General features: G+C 40.5%; 2 protein-coding genes across 4 annotated transcripts in view; one reads left to right on the top strand and one right to left on the bottom strand.

Annotated features, from left to right (window-relative positions):
* The window catches only part of RSPH14 (radial spoke head 14 homolog), a 75,419-nt gene that overhangs the window by 30,633 nt on the left and 24,951 nt on the right, over positions 1-19,835 (top strand). The window lies entirely within an intron of this gene.
* GNAZ (G protein subunit alpha z) overlaps positions 1-19,835 on the bottom strand; it is a 51,832-nt gene that overhangs the window by 23,239 nt on the left and 8,758 nt on the right. For both annotated transcript variants that reach the window (XM_064675478.1, XM_064675479.1), the window contains exon 2: positions 7,755-9,022. In XM_064675478.1, the coding sequence (XP_064531548.1) occupies positions 7,755-8,477 (723 nt within the window). In that variant the 5' untranslated portion in view covers positions 8,478-9,022. The remainder of the gene's footprint in view (positions 1-7,754; positions 9,023-19,835) is intronic.

The following is a 19,835-nucleotide window of genomic DNA, read 5'->3' as shown; positions in this document are numbered from 1 at the left end:
TATTCTCAATAATTTATCTCTACTGATGATAAATAGTTTGGGGTTGGTTCCTATCTGTAAAGTAAGATATGACCAAATCAGTAAATAATGAGAAAAAGTACACAGAGAATGTGTGGACTGTGTGTTGAAAGCAAGTTGTTTCAATCAGTTCAATAATGGAAAGAAAGGACGGTATCAAGCTCAAATATCTAAAAAATAAGTGACAGGAGTTAGAGAACTGAATTAATTGGAGTAGAGGAGTTATTCATTGTCTGCTAATTTTGAAGTATAATCAGGGGACACTGTCATTGGTTGACAAGTTAAAAGTTTAACTGAGCGTATTAATAGCTTTAAAAAAATGCATTTTGATACTCAAAAATCTTTCCAAAAGGCAGGGTTACGTATTCAGTCTTGGCAGCACACAATAAAAAAAAAAAAAAAGGCTGAAAGCAGTAAAACCACAGCAACAAATGCGAATTACTACATCTCTGCAAGTGTACAGGACCTGTTTAACATCTGTGCCTTGCATTGTCCAAGACTAGCTCCAAGGACAATAGTGATATATAGGATAAGCTTATCCAAGGATTTAGTCTTTCAGCATGAAGAAAAAGGGAAATTCCCTGTTAAAGCAGAGTACAGAAAATTAAATATCAGTAAAAATACTCCTGAAAATATCAGTAGTAAGTCAGACTGAACAGCCAACTTTTTAATATCATTTAGAAATATTCTAAACAGTTTAAGTTTCTGACCAGTTACTGCTCACCCTGCTATCTCCTTACACTGAAGGAATTGTCCATCAGATCCTCCTCCTGCCACCTTTAATCAGCTGTTTGCTCAGGACAAGCCTTCCTTCCCAGCTGTGCTAGGAGGAAGCCACAGCAGCCCAGCTGCCCTCAGAAAAAGTTTTTCCAAAGTGTCAAAATGTTTTCAGTTTCTGGATTCGTCTCCCTGCATACTCCCTCATTCCTTAAAAAAACCAAAAAACAACAGCAAAACACCAAACCAACAACCAACAGACAAGTTATCAACTTTCCAAGGCATGACTTGCCTTTCTAAGACCCTTCTCTGTTCCTGGTGTGTATTTCTTCATGAGTCTGCATAATCTATCCAGTTCTGTGACCTGTGCATTAGACTAACAACCAAAGATACTCTTGAAAACTGTTTTAAACAAAATTGCAAGTAACAGGATGTTAACAGTAATACCTTCAATACAATTAAGTATTTGCTGTTCACCTTGCAAAGCTTTTCAAAAACAGGTACTCAGGGTTTTCAGATTTCATACAGGACTTTGCCAGCTGTAGCATTTGACTGTTTTGGTTTGTCTTTGTTACTAATCCTGTCAAACCACATAGGGCTTTTGGTATTTAAGATCACTTCCAGTTTTCTTGTTTCATGCCACACAATTTTCTTTGTTAAAGCTTCTCAAATGTTCTATGAGTTCTTCTCTTCCCAATGTTTAAACTAGATAGTTTTAGTGAGTGAATGTTATAGGAGAGACTTGGTCACTGGCCAGCAAGAACAAGTGCTGTGGCATTTCAGGAGTAAAATTTCAGCTCAGCCTTTTGTTTTCTTGCTCTCTGAGCAGTGAGGTAACAGCCCCACCAAATAACAGGGACCAGAAAAATTCTCTTCAGCCTCCATTTCAGGATGCAGCACCTGCATCACTGGTAGAAGAGCTATTTCAGGTGTCTGCTCTTCTCAGCCAGAGAGCCTTTTAAATTCACACATTAGCAATAAGACAAGTGAATACATTTCCATTAGTTATGTTTTCTAGATTATCAAACAAAGCCAGTTGTCTTCTGAGTCAGGGAGGATTCTGGACTCACCAAAAAGGATATACTGGGAACACATACTGATGAAATGTTCTAACGTCATGAAAGGGTTTTGGATTGCCAACCCAACAATACAATACAGAAGGCTCAGGTGTTGTCAAATTCCACTTGTATTACTAGGGGTAAAAAAAATTATAGAGGATTATGTTTATCTAAAATATGGACTTGTAATAATGGAAGAAAGTTCTGAAAAATCCACCACCACCAAAACTCCTCTGAAGCTGTTCAAACAGCAAGGATCCTCCTTTGTTCCAGCATTTCTGCTTGTTTTTAAAGCTAATTGGACTCCACTACTCTCTCCAGGGCTGAGGTACCGCAGAGAGTTGTTACAGCTTACACAGTTCCAAAAATAGCCCAAAGTGGCTGTTTTTCCAGACCAGGGTGGAATTTTCTTTTTCTTTTCTTTTTTTTTTTTTTTGTATTGACATATTCCTATTCACTGTGATTTTTAAGTAGACAACAGACTACTCACATGAGAGATGATATCAACACTTCTCCACCCACTGGGTGGGCTCAAGGTTTCTAAACACAACCCACCTCAGTCTTTTCGTGGCACTGACACCTCACCTCGTCTGGGAATTGTGAATCCAGCCACTCACAGAGACCAGGGCCAGAGTTACATCATCCTCCAGGCATTTGTCACAGGGGGACTTAAGCCATTCCCTGGTTACCAAAATACACTGGGAAGTTTAGTCACCTAATTCAGACAAGTCTGACAACCAGCACTGGACACCAAAGCAGACAAACACCACTCAGTAGGTCCCTTGCAGGAATACAGGATTACTTTCATGCCATTTTTTCCAAAACAGGTAAAAGTCTTCATGTTGTTGTCTCCCTGAATTTCTTCCCATCAATCTCTTTCAATTAAGCCCACTGCTCTACAAAAACACTTATTTATCTTAAGGTTTCAATCCCCCTTTGTCTTAGGAAATAGTCTATTGACATTACAGAGATAAGCCTCACAGCACACTTTGCAGGCTTTTACAGCCTGATCCTGGCATCTTCATCCAATCATACAATGACATTAGATGAGTCTATGTTTTATATTCCATAGTGTGACACCTTATCATATTTGTGACTTTTTTTTAATTGGAGGAAATAATTTAGTAAAATACAGCCAGAATTATTTGCATATAAAGTTACTGTTAGTGTCTCAAGTTACATGGAATATAAAGTTCAGGGTATGGTAATAAGTCCAAAATATGGAAAATTGCTTTCCCACATGTTCTATGTGAGGATCTCCATATAAGAAGTGCACAATTAGAGTGAACAATGCAACCAAAAATAAGCCTTCAGACTTGAAAGACTAGGAAAAAGAACTGCAGATTGGGAGTTGATTGATCATTTTGTGTTCTGTATATTTGTTATTTTACTGCTGGTTCCATATTTTAGAAGATGCATGCCTGGATACAAGTCTTCAGGCTGAAATTGTGATATAACACTGTATCAAGGCAAACTTTGATAAGGGACTATATATCTATTGCTTTCTTAAGTGAAAAAAAAAGGCAAGTTAGAATTCCATTTGCAGTGCTGAAAGATTACAACATGAATGCTGAAGTCATGCAGGCTCTGCTCCCACACAAACCTCACTATGAAAAATCTGGAAATGGAAAATCTTCCTAGGAAACTGAGAGCACCTGAACAGTTTAGGTCAATCTTTTTCTCAGATTCCCAAGAGACTTATTTTGTCAGAAAGACCTTTGCTGACATGGTTTCTACCACTGCTAATCACAGGTGCTAAAAAGGATCTGGACACACGAAGCACAATTTCCCCTCTGTCCTCCCTGTTCTTAGTGCTGCAGGAAAAGAGCTGCCTGCCAGAAAGGAGGTTTAATACACTGTATTGCTCAAAAAGCTGAAGTATCAGGAATGGTAAATAAGCTCCTTAAGTATTTGGCTTCAGGGGAAAAAAAAGAAAAAGAAGAAAAAAAATGTTAACAATGTTGTTTACTTGATAAAAAATTTCCTGTGAGAAACAGGATTTCTGTTCAAAATGCATACAGTTAGCACATCAGAAGGTTTCCCAGTTATTACTGGATAATTGAGAGGTTCCTTTATGACCCCAGCAATCAGAGTTGCACAAGGTCAACTGCAGGTTGAACTGTTTGTTGCTGCATTGCCTTTTTTCATCTGCACCTCCTTTTTAACAAGATGCTGTACTAAAAAAATAGCCTCAAAAAGCCTAAAATGTCAATTTTCCAGTCATTTTCAATGGCTGTAAGAAAGAGAATAAAAATTATTCATTACCTGCAAGTAGCTTTCCTTTAACATCCATATTTATCAAATTATAAACTAGTATAATTTTTAGACCTTTACAACCTTTACTTGGTATCTCCTGCACAATGTGGATCTGTTGCAACTCCTGACCTCATGAATTCTCAAGCACACATTCATGTGAAACTCATTTCATTATTTACTTTATTATGGCATCTTTGAAGAGTGTTTCTAATAGTCTCAAACCCTGTTCCAGCTGTGGACTGTGGAAGAAAACTGAAAGCCATCCATAAGAATGCAAAGCAGGCCTGACCCACAAAACTGAGTGCACAGGGCAGGTGGGGAGGCTGCAAACAAACTGCAAGGATCCTTCTCAGGGTGAGAGGCAGGAGCACTAAGATTAGAGAACACGGATTATTTAACATTCTCTAGCACACATTAATTTCAGAAGAAATTTAAATAAGGATGAGACACTTAGATATTAATGGGTCACTCCTCCTAAGTGCAGGATGCAACATGTAAGAAGGCAAAAAAAAAAGATCACTTGATAATTTGACATTATGAAAGGCCAGAGATGACATCTTAATATCTAATAAAAGATAGAATGGGTCAATCAGCTGCTAAGGACCATGAAAACTAATTTATTTGATAGAACAGAGAAGAAATCAGCATGGGGATATAAAAACTGAAGGTAACCTCCTCAGAGTGGTCAGGAATAATAATCTTGCAATAAATCAACAGCATTCCAAAGGTACTTTGCAAACCAATTTTGCCACTGTGTCAAAAGCAGAAGCAGCAGCTGTTGCCCAGCTGAGTCATGCTACCCAGGTATGGTGCATGGAAAGATCCAGCTATATTTATTATGCTGTGTAGGAAAAAACCTCCAAAGACACTGTGGAAATGAAACCAGACCCAGACCACATTTGCAGATAACCCTAAATAAGCAGGAAAAATGTTGTGACAGAGTGACAGAAGAAAGCTCACAAGGTGGAGGAAAAAAAAAAGAATTACAGTTTTCACTATCTTACTCTTTAGTAAGCAGCTAAATATCACATGTTAAACAGATGAGGCAAAATACTGGTTTGTCCAGGTCTACAAACTGCCAGTTTAGGTGATTTTGGGCCTGCAAGGGGTGTTTACCAGAATAAAGCGTAGCAGGAGAAAGACAAAAGCCCCAGAAAAATTCTGCCTTCCCCTTTTATCATTTGTTTTCAGGACTATAAAGTTTAACTTGTCACTTAAAATTACACTCAAAGGAAAAGTTGTCCAGGCAACTGATAGTTAGGGCATTATTTTCATTCTCCCTTCTGCACATCAGTGGCACCCCAGCGATGTCACCCTGAGCAGACCTCCTGAGTCAGCCACAATCAGAACCACCATGTGCACAACTGAGCCTTCCCCTCATTTTTTACCATATTTGTCAATCATTATTTGAATGCATCTTCAGTAAAGGCAGAGCTCGTGCATAGCATTTACCCACTTCTGTCAGCAGGATCACTGAGGGGATCGTGTTCCTACAGATCATTTCTCAGCTTTCACAGTTTAGAAACCAGCCAGATTTTTACACGCTCTCTCAAGCAGTAAGTTATGTTTGGCAGTGGACTGGTTTTTATTTAACAGTTCTCTTCACCATAGATACTACACCAGGAAGCATTTTAGACTCTGCAACACTATCATTTGTAGGGCTTTGCTCAGGAGTGGCAGTCTCAGTGTTGCAGTTCTGGGGATGTACCAATGGAGGTACCAATGTTGGTCCTGTATGGAGCTGCAACCATAAGGATTTTTCAAAGTATATTGATTTTCTTCCCTTTGACCTAGTTCTTTTCGATTTTTAAATCTGAAGAGCAAGGCAGACAAAGTGTACAGAATTGCAAGAAACCAACTAACTCCTAGTCAGGGTCTAGATATAAAAAAGACATCCTTTTCCTAGTATATCTCTAAATGAAGAGAAAGAATTAGGGGCAATGCTTCTCTCATGTCAAGAGGAGGTTACTAAACAAAAATCAGATCTGCAAATCTGTTACAATAGAAGGCACTAATGTGAAGACAAGAATCTCCAGATAATGAAGTGCAAGTCCACGTGTAGGACAGTGGAATGGTTCACCAGAATAGCACAGAGAAGAAAATGGAAATGCAGTTTATAAGCTGTAACATCACACCAGAACATAAGAACAGGGAAATATTATATATGTGATAAGCTATACCAACAAAAAGGGCCAATTCAGACAGTGCCAACAAGGACTATTGGAAATATCTTTGCAAAAATCATCTAAGAAAGAATTCCACACTCACAGAACGGCCACATGGAGACAATGAGGGAGGTACAAAAGAAAGATCTAAGCAAACTCAAAGCTACTAAAATTAGGTAACAATTTTTTTTCTTAAAATAAATTTCCCTGGCCTGATATTTCTCATGACCTTCTATTACTGCTTCTTGAACTCATCACTTAGCTCCTTTCTAATAAGAAAAATCTTCGTAAAAGATTTAGCACTCATAATGCATATTTAATTTACAGTAAAATTCAAGTATTTCTGAAAAGTGTTATCAGGCTTAGGTTGGTTCAAGAACAACAGTTAAGGCTGATTAGTAACCTTCTTCCAGAGAGGACTGCCCAAACCAGATCATCAGACCTGGCTGAAAGGTCCCCTTCTGTAATCTTACTGAGATCCCATTAGAAATAAAATATAAATATAAAAATGTCTTGGAACAATTTCCTCCTCAACATCACTTACACAACACACCTGCTGTGAAAGAACAAGGACTCTGGAGTTCTGGAATACTCCAGGAGCTGATATTGGTGGACAAGTTTTCTACATGTTTACAGCTGAAGGTGTGTAAAGGACTACAAGAGAAGTAGCATCATTTTAAGGTTAACTTCCCAATTTTACAGCATAGATTTTAATTCTTCCTGAAAGGCAGCTGTTTTCAAACATAAATACACACACCATGGCTTCTCTTAAACAGCACATTTTACAAGGCTGTCAAAAAAAATAAGATCAAGTGAAACCCTATGAAGTTTAACTCAGGCAACCTCAAAGTGATAGCAAACACACATTTGCATATGCAGAAGCATTTATATGTGAGCCATAGTTACTGTACTTGCTTGCTGTGAAAATCAGAGGGGAACAGCAGTAAAGGGTATTAAACAGGAACAGCTGTTCTTTGGACAGGGCAAATTGGCCATATAACCAAAAACAATCAAAGACCATTTTAAATTTTAACTTGATAACAGTTTCATTCTAATTCAAACCCAAATTTTATTACTTTTTCAAATTAATTTAATCTCAAATTCTGATTGAAAATCCTGGAAAAAAAGGGGGAAAAAAAAATTTTACTTTCTACTATTTGAGCTCCAAAATTTCCCAGGACCCACAAACATGGTGTCCAAATGAACCATCCCTGTAGACCAGGGTGTCACTACTGCCTACCTTTAAGTGGTGTTTGAAGGAACACTAAACCAGGCAAACATTTAGCTAAAAGGCACCTCCATTTCCCAACAGTAACATTCAATAACTCCTTCTGTCCAGTGGAGAAAACTATCCAAATAAAGGAATCATAGCTTTTGGCTTTTTCCTAAAGATTGAGGCTGAGGGGAAGGAAATAAAGGGCTGGGAACTCAGAGATTATTGCCTTGGGAGGGTAGGGAGGAGGGGGAGAAAAAAGGCCAAATGCTGGTGAGGGGGAAAGGAAGAGAAGGCAAGGAAACAAGGAGCAGAAGGTTCACTTACTGTTTGGTTATCTTCATACAGCTTCAAGTCATACCCACTCAGCTCCACACAGAAAATTATTGCTGTAACCCCCTCGAAACAGTGGATCCATTTTTTGCGCTCGGATCTCTGTCCACCCACATCCACCATTTTGAAAGTCAGCTCTTTGAAGGTGAACTTATTTTCTACAATCCCCGTGGTCATGTCCCGAGACCTCAGAATGTCTTCCACGGTGGGGATGTAGTCCAGCGCCGCGATGCGCTCCAGGTCGTTCAGGTAGTAGGCGGCGTTGTCCTCCAGGTGGTACTCGTTGGAGCGGCAGAAACACTCCTGCACGCCGGGGTCTGCCCACAGCCGCTTCATCACCCCCAGCAGCTCCGGGGTGATCTCCCCCTTGCTCTCAGCCGGGCCCGTCAGGGCAAAGAGCTGCACGGCGTCATACGCTCTGTCGGGATTGTGGAATTCTATCTTAAGGGTGGCCAGAGCCCGGATGATCCGTGTGAGAGAGTCAATGGCGTTGTAGATAATCAGAGGTTTGTATTCCTTACAGGCCTCCAAGTTAAAGCCGCCACTGTGAATGATTTTCATCTGCTTTACGATCGTGCTCTTCCCAGAATTGCTGGTACCCAGGAGGAGGAGTTTAATCTCCCTTCGCTGTCGCTGGCTTTCAGAGCGCAGGTGGCGGTCGATCCTCCGGGACCGCCGCGCTGCCTCTTTCTCCTCAGAGCTTTGCCGACATCCCATGGTACAGCAGGCAGGTATGGAAGGGAAGGGCTGGAGATTGGCTCGCTCTCTTTGCCTCTCTGAACAAAGACCTGCAGTGTCTTTCAGTTCTCGTGCCAGGTACACCGTGAACGGGAGAAAAGGTCACTTCCCAGAACCTGTTGGTCCACGGTGCCTCCAGCCACCTAATTCAGGGCCAGCAGGGGGGCAAACACATGGAGATATGCAACCACAGAAATAGTCTCTTCAGTAGATCTCATGGCACTCCCCTTGCCAGTGCATAAACTGGGGCACATTCCTGTTAATGACGGGGCTCTTCCCTCTGCCACAGTTTGTCCAGAACCATCAAATACCCCTTTCTGTTCTGCATAATTATGTGGCTGCCTTCTGCCTGAAGGTAGGGAGCCACACTGTCACCTTCTCTGCTCTAGCCCTTGTCCTCTGATCGTATTCTCTGGTTGCTGTGGTGATGCTGTGAGACAAAGCTGAAGCTCTTTTCACTGGTCCTGTACTTGTTTTGTTTCTCTTTCCCCACTTCTTCAGCTCTGTAAATCCGTGCTTTCCACCTGCCAAACAATGAGAAAAGAAATGAATGAAACGAGAGACTCCAGTCCTTGCAGCAAGCCACTCACTTTCTCCTTTTCTAGACTTCTAAACCTGTCATTATGTCAAGCAGGTGGAAAAATATGTAAGGAAAAGCAAATATCTAAAATTATAGTAAAACCACAGCGCCAGCTGAGGCTTGCAGACCTAAGAAATGTGGTTTCTGAACAATAGTAAACCAAATCTCCCTTTCAGCCTTCTGTGTTTTATTATCTAAACCTACATGAAAACAAACAGTGCTGAGCTGTGCCCCAATTTCTCCCTCAGCAAGAGCTTATGGCAGTGCTTTTCCTGCACAGTCCTGTTCCAACTGGTTTTTCTGAAGTAGAAAACAAAACAGATTCACAACTACTTTTCACAGTCTCTCTATTTATATCAATATCTTGTACTGGACAGATGTCCTCCTGAGTTTTCTTTCATCTTCTTTATTTGCACTGAACATTTAAATAACTAAATTAGGAAGCAAAGCAAGCTGATTAACTTTGCTTCATGATTTTGTAAAAGGAAGAGTTACTGATCTTTGCAGAATACAGTAACAGATCTTTTTTCCCCCTTGGAGAGCACACTGTTAAACACACTACCTGCATCCTGCTTCATCAATAAAGAGATCCTCTACTGCAGTAAACTTTGGAAGCTCCTTTCCATAGCCAAGCCAAGTGTTATTAAGCCTCCTCTCTTCCATTTTCAACACAGGAAATTCTGAGATACAGGAAAAGTGAACAGTGACTACAAGGTGAATTTTTCATACAAAAGCACAGGAAACTCCATCCCAGGCAAGGCTGACAAGCTTTTCAGTGACTGTTAGAGCAATTATTCCTTCCCAAATTAGGGGTTAAGCCTGCTAGTTGGAACTCTGCAGAAGGCAACAGCAGGAAGCAGTTACCTCTCACAGAGGGAAAACACATAACAAATAACTGATTGGGGATAATCTGCTTCTTTTCTAGGAAGGACTTGCTGCTCCCCCCAAGCTCTGAGCACAGTGGGCAGCAGAGTCACAGATGTCACTCCTTCCTCACTGACTGCGGGCCCTGCCCACTTTGGCACCTCTCTTGCTCTCTGGTTTTTTGTGTCCAGAGGGTCTCCAGGGAGTATTTTTACAAACTAAAATACATTGAGACACTCTCAGAGGTTGGCTTAAGACAAGTTTCAGAGTCAACTAAAGAAATAAAATTCCTACTACATTTTAATAACCCTAAGTCTCTCAAATGCCATTTTCAAAGTTGCCCTAAAAGCCTTTAGAAGTTTTTCCTGCTTGAACTTATCAACATTTCGAGGTAGATGTGACAATGCAGTAAAATACATATTCCACACTAGTAGAAGGACAGAATGATCCAAGCCAGATGTTGAATCCCTTGCTTTTGTGAGAGAAGAAATTAAACTACAACTGCTTGCAACCTCATGTACCTAACTGTCTAATTAGCTATGACAATCTTACTCTGAGTTGTTCTAGTTACCCCGTCAGCACGTGGAGTCACCTCTACATGGCAGTTTGAAGTGCTGATCTGTGGTCTTTGCCTGTATGGACCACACTATAGGAACAGCTGAAGCATTTTGAGTATCTTAAATTTAAAGACACATAAATCCCTTGCCTCAAATGCACCATGTACTGCTATCGCCTGCTCTAAAATTCTACAAGAGAGTCTTAATATCAGCTGTCTTCTTCTTACTTCTCTTTGCAAGCTAGAAGGCCATTAGTACAAGAAGAGCAGTGGAAAATTAAAATAATGGCACATACACATTACTAGAATGGTAATTAGCACAACTTTACTTACTCTGAAGATGCAAAAAGGAAAATTCTCCCAAATGAGAAGTTGTGCTTTCTTTAAATAATTGACTTTTTTCAATGGTCACAGAATATGAAAAATTAAGAGCTGAGGAAGCTGTTTCTTAATGTAACTTTCCAGCCACGCAGACAGAATGAAATTACTGTATTAGATATCAGGCCAGATTCTTAATTTACTTGTATAAAAATTAGAGTTGGTTCCACTAATCACACTTATTCTGACACGTTCAGAACATTTCAAACTGGTTTTCCTTTAAGTCCTCATCATTGGAGGCTTCATTTTCATGTCATTGATAAAACCACTTGTTGAATTCTTTATGACATTGGCTGTGCACCTCTGTGATTACAGATGAAAAACTTTGCCAGAAGCACAAATGGGACTCCCTCTCCTTTGTTCTAGTTTCATCCTGAACAAAAGGGGCTTGCTAGCAACAAGCAGCAAGGGGACAAATTCCTTCCAAAATGCACCAGTACTTAGGATAAATCTGGAGATTTTATGCCTTTATAGGACAAGCAGATCTTTTTTAAACTTCATGTTATTGGCCTCAAAACTCTTATAACAAATGGTTTGGTAGAAAGACACTTTCAAGGCAAAATTATTCTTTTCATTCAGCTCATACATTGTATAGAGTATTTCCTACTGCAGATTTCCACAACACACTCACATGCATCATTCATGCCCCACGATGTTTTACATCTCAACTACTCTGTTTGCCATCATTAACATGTTTAAAACAGAAAAAGAGGGAGTAGGATCTCCTTATTGCAGGAAAGACCAGGAGTATGTAAACATGAGTTCTACACTTGAATTTCCTTTTTTTTAGCTTCTAGTCATTCCTATTGCACACATTGCAATGATATTTGGTTATCACTATTTCAAGTAGTAATACAATGAGGTGATCACATTGCTTTGTAAAGCAGAGTAGTAGACACTATTTTCAAATAGTCACTACAGTAAGAAAGTTTGATTTATTTGAATAAGTTTTCCCATGGACAGTGAAAAGATCTTCCACAGTCATAGTCATTACCTTTTAAAATTCAGGAAGATAATAACTCCACAAACTATTACATTACTAGAGTTTACTGTCCTGGCTACATACAGATGAACTTCCTCTCACCAGGTTTACTTTTTCTTGGAACACACTCAGAAAATAAGGCTGTCTAGAATTTGTTCTGATTCTGATTTCATGTTAAACATGCAAGTGTTTCATGGCTGTAAGCTTCTAATTAGTTAAGAGTCTTTTCAGTTACTCTAATGGAAAGCCCTGTTCTTCCTTTCACTGTGCACACTTGTCTAAAGCTTGTTTAAAGAAATCTCATTATTTGAATGACCAGATTATACTGTAAATGTGTATCTAAACTAATACATCTGCCTTCTACTGACAACTGAAGCTGCTCAAAATGTTAAGAAAACATACTTGTTAAATCTCATTACATAGATGGGCTGTCTTGTGATTAGAATGGGTTGTTTTTCCCCCAAGATAAAATTAACATGCCCCCAGTCCTGAGCTAACAGTGATTATTTCCATTATCAAAGGAGTAGGGAATGCTACATGGGTAATTTCTGGAGTGGGAAGGATGCCTGAACAAAATGCTGCACTGGTTATCATATCAAACTGTTGAAGCCCATTTACCTGAGCAGGCTGTTTAGTGCCAGCATGTTCCTCTGGCCACCCATTCATAGCCAATAAAACCACTCTTTATTGTTGCTTTCTGATCAAGGCTTGCTCTTTGCCCCCACCCATCACTCCTGATGCCTCTGATCTGTGTGTAATCGTAAGCACACACCTCTTTTCTCATCGTGTTCCTGAGTAACAGCAGCCAGGGGAGGGGAGGGATAGGAAGGGCAATGACACACCACCACAATTCAGTTGTAAAAATTTCCATAAGGAAAGATCCAAGTATTGTCTCTGGATGCATTAAACTACTGACATGTCATCGTGGAACACAGAGTTACAGAACCTGCCTTGAGAGATGTTTCCCCCCGATCCTGCAGAAAGGAGCTGGTTCCCAGGCCAAGAATAAAGCCAAGGGCTGTGACTGTCACAGGCAGCACAGCACTGTGCATACTGTGTGCTGCTGGCAGCAGGAATTTCAGCTGGAATTGTCAGCACAAAGCTGTATTATCCCTCAAATGCCAGTGGTACCAGTAGTCTGATAATTTAGCTTCACGACCACCAGCCCACACACACACACACAGAGCTTTGGGAGCCTAATCTTATTTGGGTCTTTACCATATTTTCATCCCAGTAGCCAGATGATACATATAATTTTTTCCCCAGTAGTACTAATTTAAGAAAACAAAGTGAAGTTGAAAAGGTTGCAGCAAGCTTTCCACAGCAGATTTGGTTACAGTTGCTGGCAATCTTTGCTAATTCAGGACTGATATTCAATTCAGTATTACAGAACATGCACTAGCAGAGGAAGCAAAACCTTACCCAAGCTGTACTTTCCCAGCTCATTGATTCTGATCACTTCTTTCTCCTCACTTGTCCCCGAGTTTAAAGGTGTTGGACCCGCCTGTTCAAACACGAGCCCGGGTAAAAGCAAAGGCAAGTCAATGTAGGCAGAAGTGGCACAGGACACGTCTCAGACTTACAAGTGTCAGTCAACCTGCTGGAATCAGTCCCTAATGATTGTACACATCCACTGAGGGTTTCTGTACTTTAACAAAACCTTATTTCTGCAGGTTTAAACTTTCAGTCACTTCTTGTGCTATTAACCAAAGAGAAGACACGAGGGACTGTGATATATCAGGAAATACCCAGGGTAGTTTACTCAGGAAGAAGTCAAGTGCTCTACTAAGCAGGCTTTTCTGGTTGGGTATTTTCTGAGAGAGAATGAAGAACTGAGGCTTAAAAGGAATAGGAAAATTGGTCCAGATTTTTGAATCCAGGAGAGCAGCCAGAAGGAGTCCCAGACATTCATGCATTAGAAATACAAGGTTGAAATAAATTCACAGAAATTAGTTTACTGTTTAATGCATGGTGATTAAAGCCCATTTGTTATCGAATAAGGTTGTTTTAGAACTGGCCACAGACATTAATGACATTCTCTTTAGACAATCATTGAAATTTGAAAGACAAGGAAGGAAAAATAAAGCATTAATACCTAAAACACCTGATAGGTATTTAAATCATGATCTGTTTTAGCAACTCAACCAATACATCACAGTGACTGATCCTTGAACAGAGCCACAGCTACACCAGTTCTGTTCTGAACTGTGTTGCTGAAAACCCAGAGCAGTGCCAGGACTGCCCAGGGAGCTGCTGGTGCTTCCCAGCGGTTTCACTGAGCCCAGACTCTGCCACAGCAGCCAGTTTAGAGGTGACCTTTGGACTTCCCTAAAGAAGCATTACAAGAACAAGAATATTACAGAGGGTCTAACAGTGGGTGTGCAAAAATCCTGGCTGCTGGACAAGGGTGAGAAGAACCAACACCCAGAACATCTGCTTTAGGGACACACAAACATCAGACTCATTTAAAAATGTGTAGTCAAGCACCAAACAAAATGCTACCCACTGAGTGCTGTGTGAGCACCTCGGGGGATGACAGTGGGGCAGGTTATGTCTTCATCAGAGTTGCTGTTTAGCTTTCATCACAACCCTTATGTGGGTGATTCAAGAGCTGACTCCCATACCACAGGGCTGCTGGTTCATCGATCTTACAGAACCCAAGGAGATTATTTTATTACATAAAGAAAAGCACTGGTAAACATTGGGTTTGGTCATGAATATGGTGGCAAATTTCACATCATCATTCAACCTTATTGCACACTACTTATGAAAGATGAGGACATTTTAGTAGTTATAGCAAAACAAAGTTAAAGAAGGACTTGAAACAGGGTAACAGTGCAGCCTTGTAAAAGGAAGTTTCTCATCCTGTGCATAAAAGGTCACATAACAGAGCAAAACCATGCTTGTTTTAGGCTGTTCCAGTGGCAGGTACAAGCTAATCAGAATCTCTGTAGTGAGAACATGAGAGCCTGGTACAGATAAGAGTGTCCTAAAGACAGGAAGTTTATTTAATGTGATAGAGAAAAGCAGCCAGTGCAGATCCAAAGATTGAAGCTCGAGGCCAAGCAAGAAGCAAGGAAAAGACGCTTCAGTAAACTGGAAATCATGGAAACAACAGACAAGTTTTATCTGGGGTGACGTGTAAGAAAGCATCTTGGAGATTCTAAACAGAAATATATCACAATTGTTCTGGTTTTGTGTTTTCAGAAAAAGAACCAGACGAGAGGCAAAAATTAAGGCAAAGAAGGGGAGAGTAAAGTCACAGAAGCTAGGTAGGATTTCTAGGGCAAACTGAATGGTATGTAAACACAGGAAGTAAGAAATTCCTGTATCTATGAGAAGAAGAGGGAAGAGACAGCAACAGAGGAAGGAAAGATGAGGCAAGAAGAGCAGATGGGCACATCTTACTATATCACATTGGCAGAAAATCAGAAATCTGCACACAGAAGGGAAAAAAAAAAGACCAGTGGGAAAAGATTGAGTCAGAAGCTGTAAGGATGGGTCTGCACATATGGAATTTAATTACACTAGGAGGAAAAAAAGAGGAGAGAATAAATCCATAGTGGAAGAAGTCCCCTTAATCATCAGACATCAGAAGAATGGCTATGCTAGAAAAAGGACATTGTTGAGAGTGAAGCAGGACTGTAAAGTTGGCAAGACAGACCTTGCAGGGAGAGGCAGAGCAAAAGGGTTTGGAAGGAGGAAAGCAAAACAGAAGAAACTGTTTCAGTAGAAGTAACGAACACTGAATTCCCAGAAAGGCTTGGTGAGAGCTTGGGGGAAGAGGACTGGCAATATGATAGTTAAAGTTGGGAACTAAGCAACAGAGAATGAGTAATGTTTCACAGAGAACAAATCAAAGGAACCTCAGTGAATGGAAAAACAGAAAAACAGCCATAGATTGAATGAGTTTGCAGGAGCAGCAAGCTACCAACAGGAGATAAAGGCAAAGAAGGAATATAGAAGATTCACTGAAGAGAGAACAGCATAAGGGAGTTCCGAGACAGCAGCTCAATGAAAGCATGAGAGGAAAGAGCAACATGATACAGGAAGAGCATCAAAGAGTGGTCCAAATGGAAAAGAGTAGGAGAGGAAGGCAGGACAGCGAAAGAATAAAGCCAGTAATTCTCATGATGGTCTAACTTGGAGAAGAAAAAAGAAAACTTTGGCAGGTTTGTCAGGTTATCAGCCTCACAAGAAGACAGAATCACAGATTAAAATGCTGTTCCTAATATAAAAAGAGAAAGAAAGGAAGTAGTAGTGTGGATATCAATATAAAAGGCAGGGCTATCACCAGGGATGAATTTGGTGGGTAGGGTAGACAGCAATTTCCAGCCCTGGGCCACACATAAAATTAACCATAGGAGCTATGTCAGAAAGTATCAACATCAGAACTGTGGATTTTCTAGGTTTCATTTAAACAACTCATATTAAACATGATTTTATCCACAGAAGGGAGATGAGCAAAAGAAGTATTAGACTGCAGTCCAGGGCAAAAAAAAAAAATCCCAAGAGGGTAAAGAGAATCCACCATGTTCTCAGAAATGTGACTCATGGGAGAGGACTTGGATGCTACCAGGCACAGATTAGAGCTGCAGCCCACGCCTGGTCTCATTCTGCTTCTCTTTTGAAATTCAGAAGCTTTGACAGTCATACAATCCTGCTGCATGCAGGAGCTTCAGCAGGTACATCTCAGACAGCTGAGCCCTTGTTGGAGTTCCTCTCTGATTCAAAGGACCTTTTTTTATAAGCTGAATATGAAGGAAGTTACCCACGTTCTGGTTTTGCTATGAAATTGCTTTGTGCCCAATCCAAAACACAGATACCCATCTACTTCACAGACATAACTCTGCAGCCACCAACATTTGAGTACAGTATTGTACAATGGTGAATAAGTTCCCGGTTTCAAAAGCCAAGCCAAGACATTTTTTACAGCATTTTGCCATCTGGATAAAGTTCTGTACAGACCTATAGAAACTAAGTTCCTTTTCACTCACAGTAAGGCAAAAAGGCCTTTGTATCTGATGCATCAACTTCTTCAGCTACCATTTTTCCTCCACTAACACCTCCCCCTGAAAACAAAACAAAACACCAACACAAAACCCCACCACCCACAAACTGCTGCTGCCATAAAGAACCCAACATCCTTTTGAGGTTTAGCAGCTTCTAGGATTTCTCTTCGGTCTCTCCTTCCCGATTCCCTCTCTCTGGAGGGCGATCACACCTTCCTCACACCCCAGCTGCACTTGCTGCAGTTCCACACCCACCACCACAAGCCAGAGGGATCCGAGTCACTCCGTGCTGGCTCCCAACTAGAGACTGGGAGAGGCTTATGTTGAACTGAACATTAGAGAACACTGGAGTGGTTGAATTCCTTTCATCAGACTTTGAAAATGTCTCTTAATAAGCAAGTTGGTTGGGGATGAAATGCAGGTTAAACTATCTGAAGAGACTGAAGGCCTGATTCATCCAGAGAACAAAGCCAGAGCAGCAGTGCAACCATCTCTAGCAATATTCTCAGTGTTTTTCCTTACTCACACCCTGAAGATTTAAGTTTCTTAAGTAATGTTAGGTTTTTCCTCTTATTCAACCTTATTTTTAGTACTGAGATGAAGAATATTTCTGTGTGGCACTAAATGAGACTGCAATATGAGCTAGAGGAACTTAAACAGTTGTGGTGAAATGGCAGCCTGTAAGTGACACTTTGGGGTATTCATAGTTCTTCCTCATCAGAAACAATGACAGTGGTATTTGTTAAGGGAAAAATGAGAATAAAAACATCCCAAGCCCTGTGAAGTGCTGTGGCTCTGATCTACTTACCACAAAAAGTAGTGGGTTTGTACTTGAGTGGGTTTTGTAATGCGCCTGTATCCGGTTTTGAACAGGACGAAAATAAACATAATGTGTTTAAAAACACTGCAAGCAGGATACTAAGTGCCAGCAATGGAGATGGTTTTACTGATGAAAATTTAGTGCATGGTTCATACTCTTCTCATACACGAATATCTATGCTGAGAACTCTTGTCAGAATAGATAAGAAGTGGAACAGTTTAACTTTCAGCTGCCCATACCTGGATTTATTTTTGTTATTAGAGATAAATCAAAATCCAATACTTTTTCTTGATCCTGTGTTATTTTTCAGCTGTGCACTGGTAACTGTATTACTACTGGTACTATTAGCAGTTGTAGCTTCAAATTTTGTTACACATACTGATGATTTTTTTGGTGTTTCATTAACCCTGAAGTACTTTTTTGTGTACACCTCTGTGTGTGTAGAGAGAAGGGAAGGAGGGTAATTACTGCTCCTATTCAAGCTGTGTTGTATGTAAGGGCATTTTCACCACTCAGATATTTTCCCCCCAATCACAAATTTTTTATTCTCTATAGTCCTGCAAACTTACTAGTCATGCAACTAAAGTTTCTATATTTTTACTAATCCCTTAGCCCTTTGATTCTGTCTGCAAATAATTTGTCTCTCCTATTGTACAAGTTCTCCTTTGCTGAGGTCAGAAGAGTTTCCCTTTTGTATCAGCTCTCAGCTAGAATCATCTTCCCTTCTTTAAGCACACAGTTATCAGCTCACCATTTTGTGACCCTTACCATTTCGTTCATTTTGTTTCAAGTAGGCTCTTGAATCAAACATTGAGAACTGACAGGTTCATTTATCATACTACACACATGATCTACTGCTACTGTTAATAGTAAAACCCCCAAATTTGGCAGGTTTTCTTCTGCCTGAGGATGTCCTAACAGCTCAAGGGAGAGCTTTGCTAACCAGCCAAACACACAACACTACCCTCACAGCACAGGTTCAGCAGCAGCATTTCAGATGGCTGCTCTTTTGTTCATTTTACTCTCAGTGACATCTCTTCATGACTCAAATAGCTGTGGCACTAAAATTATCTTAAAGCTGAAAGGTGCTAATCGAGCCTTTAGTTTATTCATTATTCAGCAATGGATCCTTAGTTATTCATTTCTCATATTACCGGGAAAAAATACTTATGCTAACACTCTATCCTACTATTAAGATGGCACATAAAGCTGGAATTTTACCCCTGATTCCTAACTATCCTAGTTAGCATTCCGTGTTTCACACACATGAGATGCAGCAAAAAAGCAGATGACTCACCATCTTTTCGCTCGCTAAAAATCTATTGTTGATACTTTTGTAAAAACAACGATGGGAAACAGGCACAGACCTGGGACAACAAAATACAAATGCTGGAGGTTCCCCAGAGCACACCCATCCTTCAGAGGACAGGTCACACACAAATGTCTCAGCAAGGCATATTCGGTCAGAACAGAGCAAAAGCTCTTGGAGCTGCCTGGATTCCAGCTTCCCAATTGTCTGGATTCCAGCTTCCCAATTGTCTGGATTCCAGCTTCCCAATTGTCTGGATTCCAGCTTCCCAATTGTCTGGATTCCAGCTTCCCAATTGTCTGGATTCCAGCTTCCCAATTGTCTGGATTCCAGCTTCCCAATTGTCTGGATTCCAGCTTCCCAATCCACACGGAACTCAGAAAGCAGATTTACCAAGTGGGGGCCAATATTCACAATGCACAGCAGAACAGTGATTTATCTTGAAAGCTTTGTTAAAGGAGTACAAGGACACCTCTGAGAGCTGACAGGGGTGGGGGTTCTGCATTCTCAGTGGTCTCAGGTACTCCTGGTTAGGATTCATATCATTCCTGGCCTAGTAACTACTTAGAGCTTTCCAGGAGAACTGTGCTTAAAATCATAGCTGTGTTTTGGTTCATTTAGAGCATTCCTCAAGACTGTTAAACTGAGGTATTAAAATTAGTATTGTAACTATGAAAAGATTACAAGGGTTACTGCCTCTTAATGCCATCTGTGACTTTCAAACATCTTCCATCTTTGTCATTGCCAGGCTGAAAAATTCCCCTCCAGGATGCATCTTAGTAGTAAGAGAACAACTCATGATCTGCTATTAACCCAAAAAGCTACAGGCATTCCAG

The sequence above is a fragment of the Pseudopipra pipra genome, chromosome 18, assembly GCF_036250125.1.
Source record: "Pseudopipra pipra isolate bDixPip1 chromosome 18, bDixPip1.hap1, whole genome shotgun sequence".
Taxonomy (NCBI): Eukaryota; Metazoa; Chordata; class Aves; order Passeriformes; family Pipridae; genus Pseudopipra; species Pseudopipra pipra.
The sequence above is the reverse complement of the archived record's forward strand: the minus strand, read 5'-3'. Positions and strand labels throughout refer to the sequence as shown.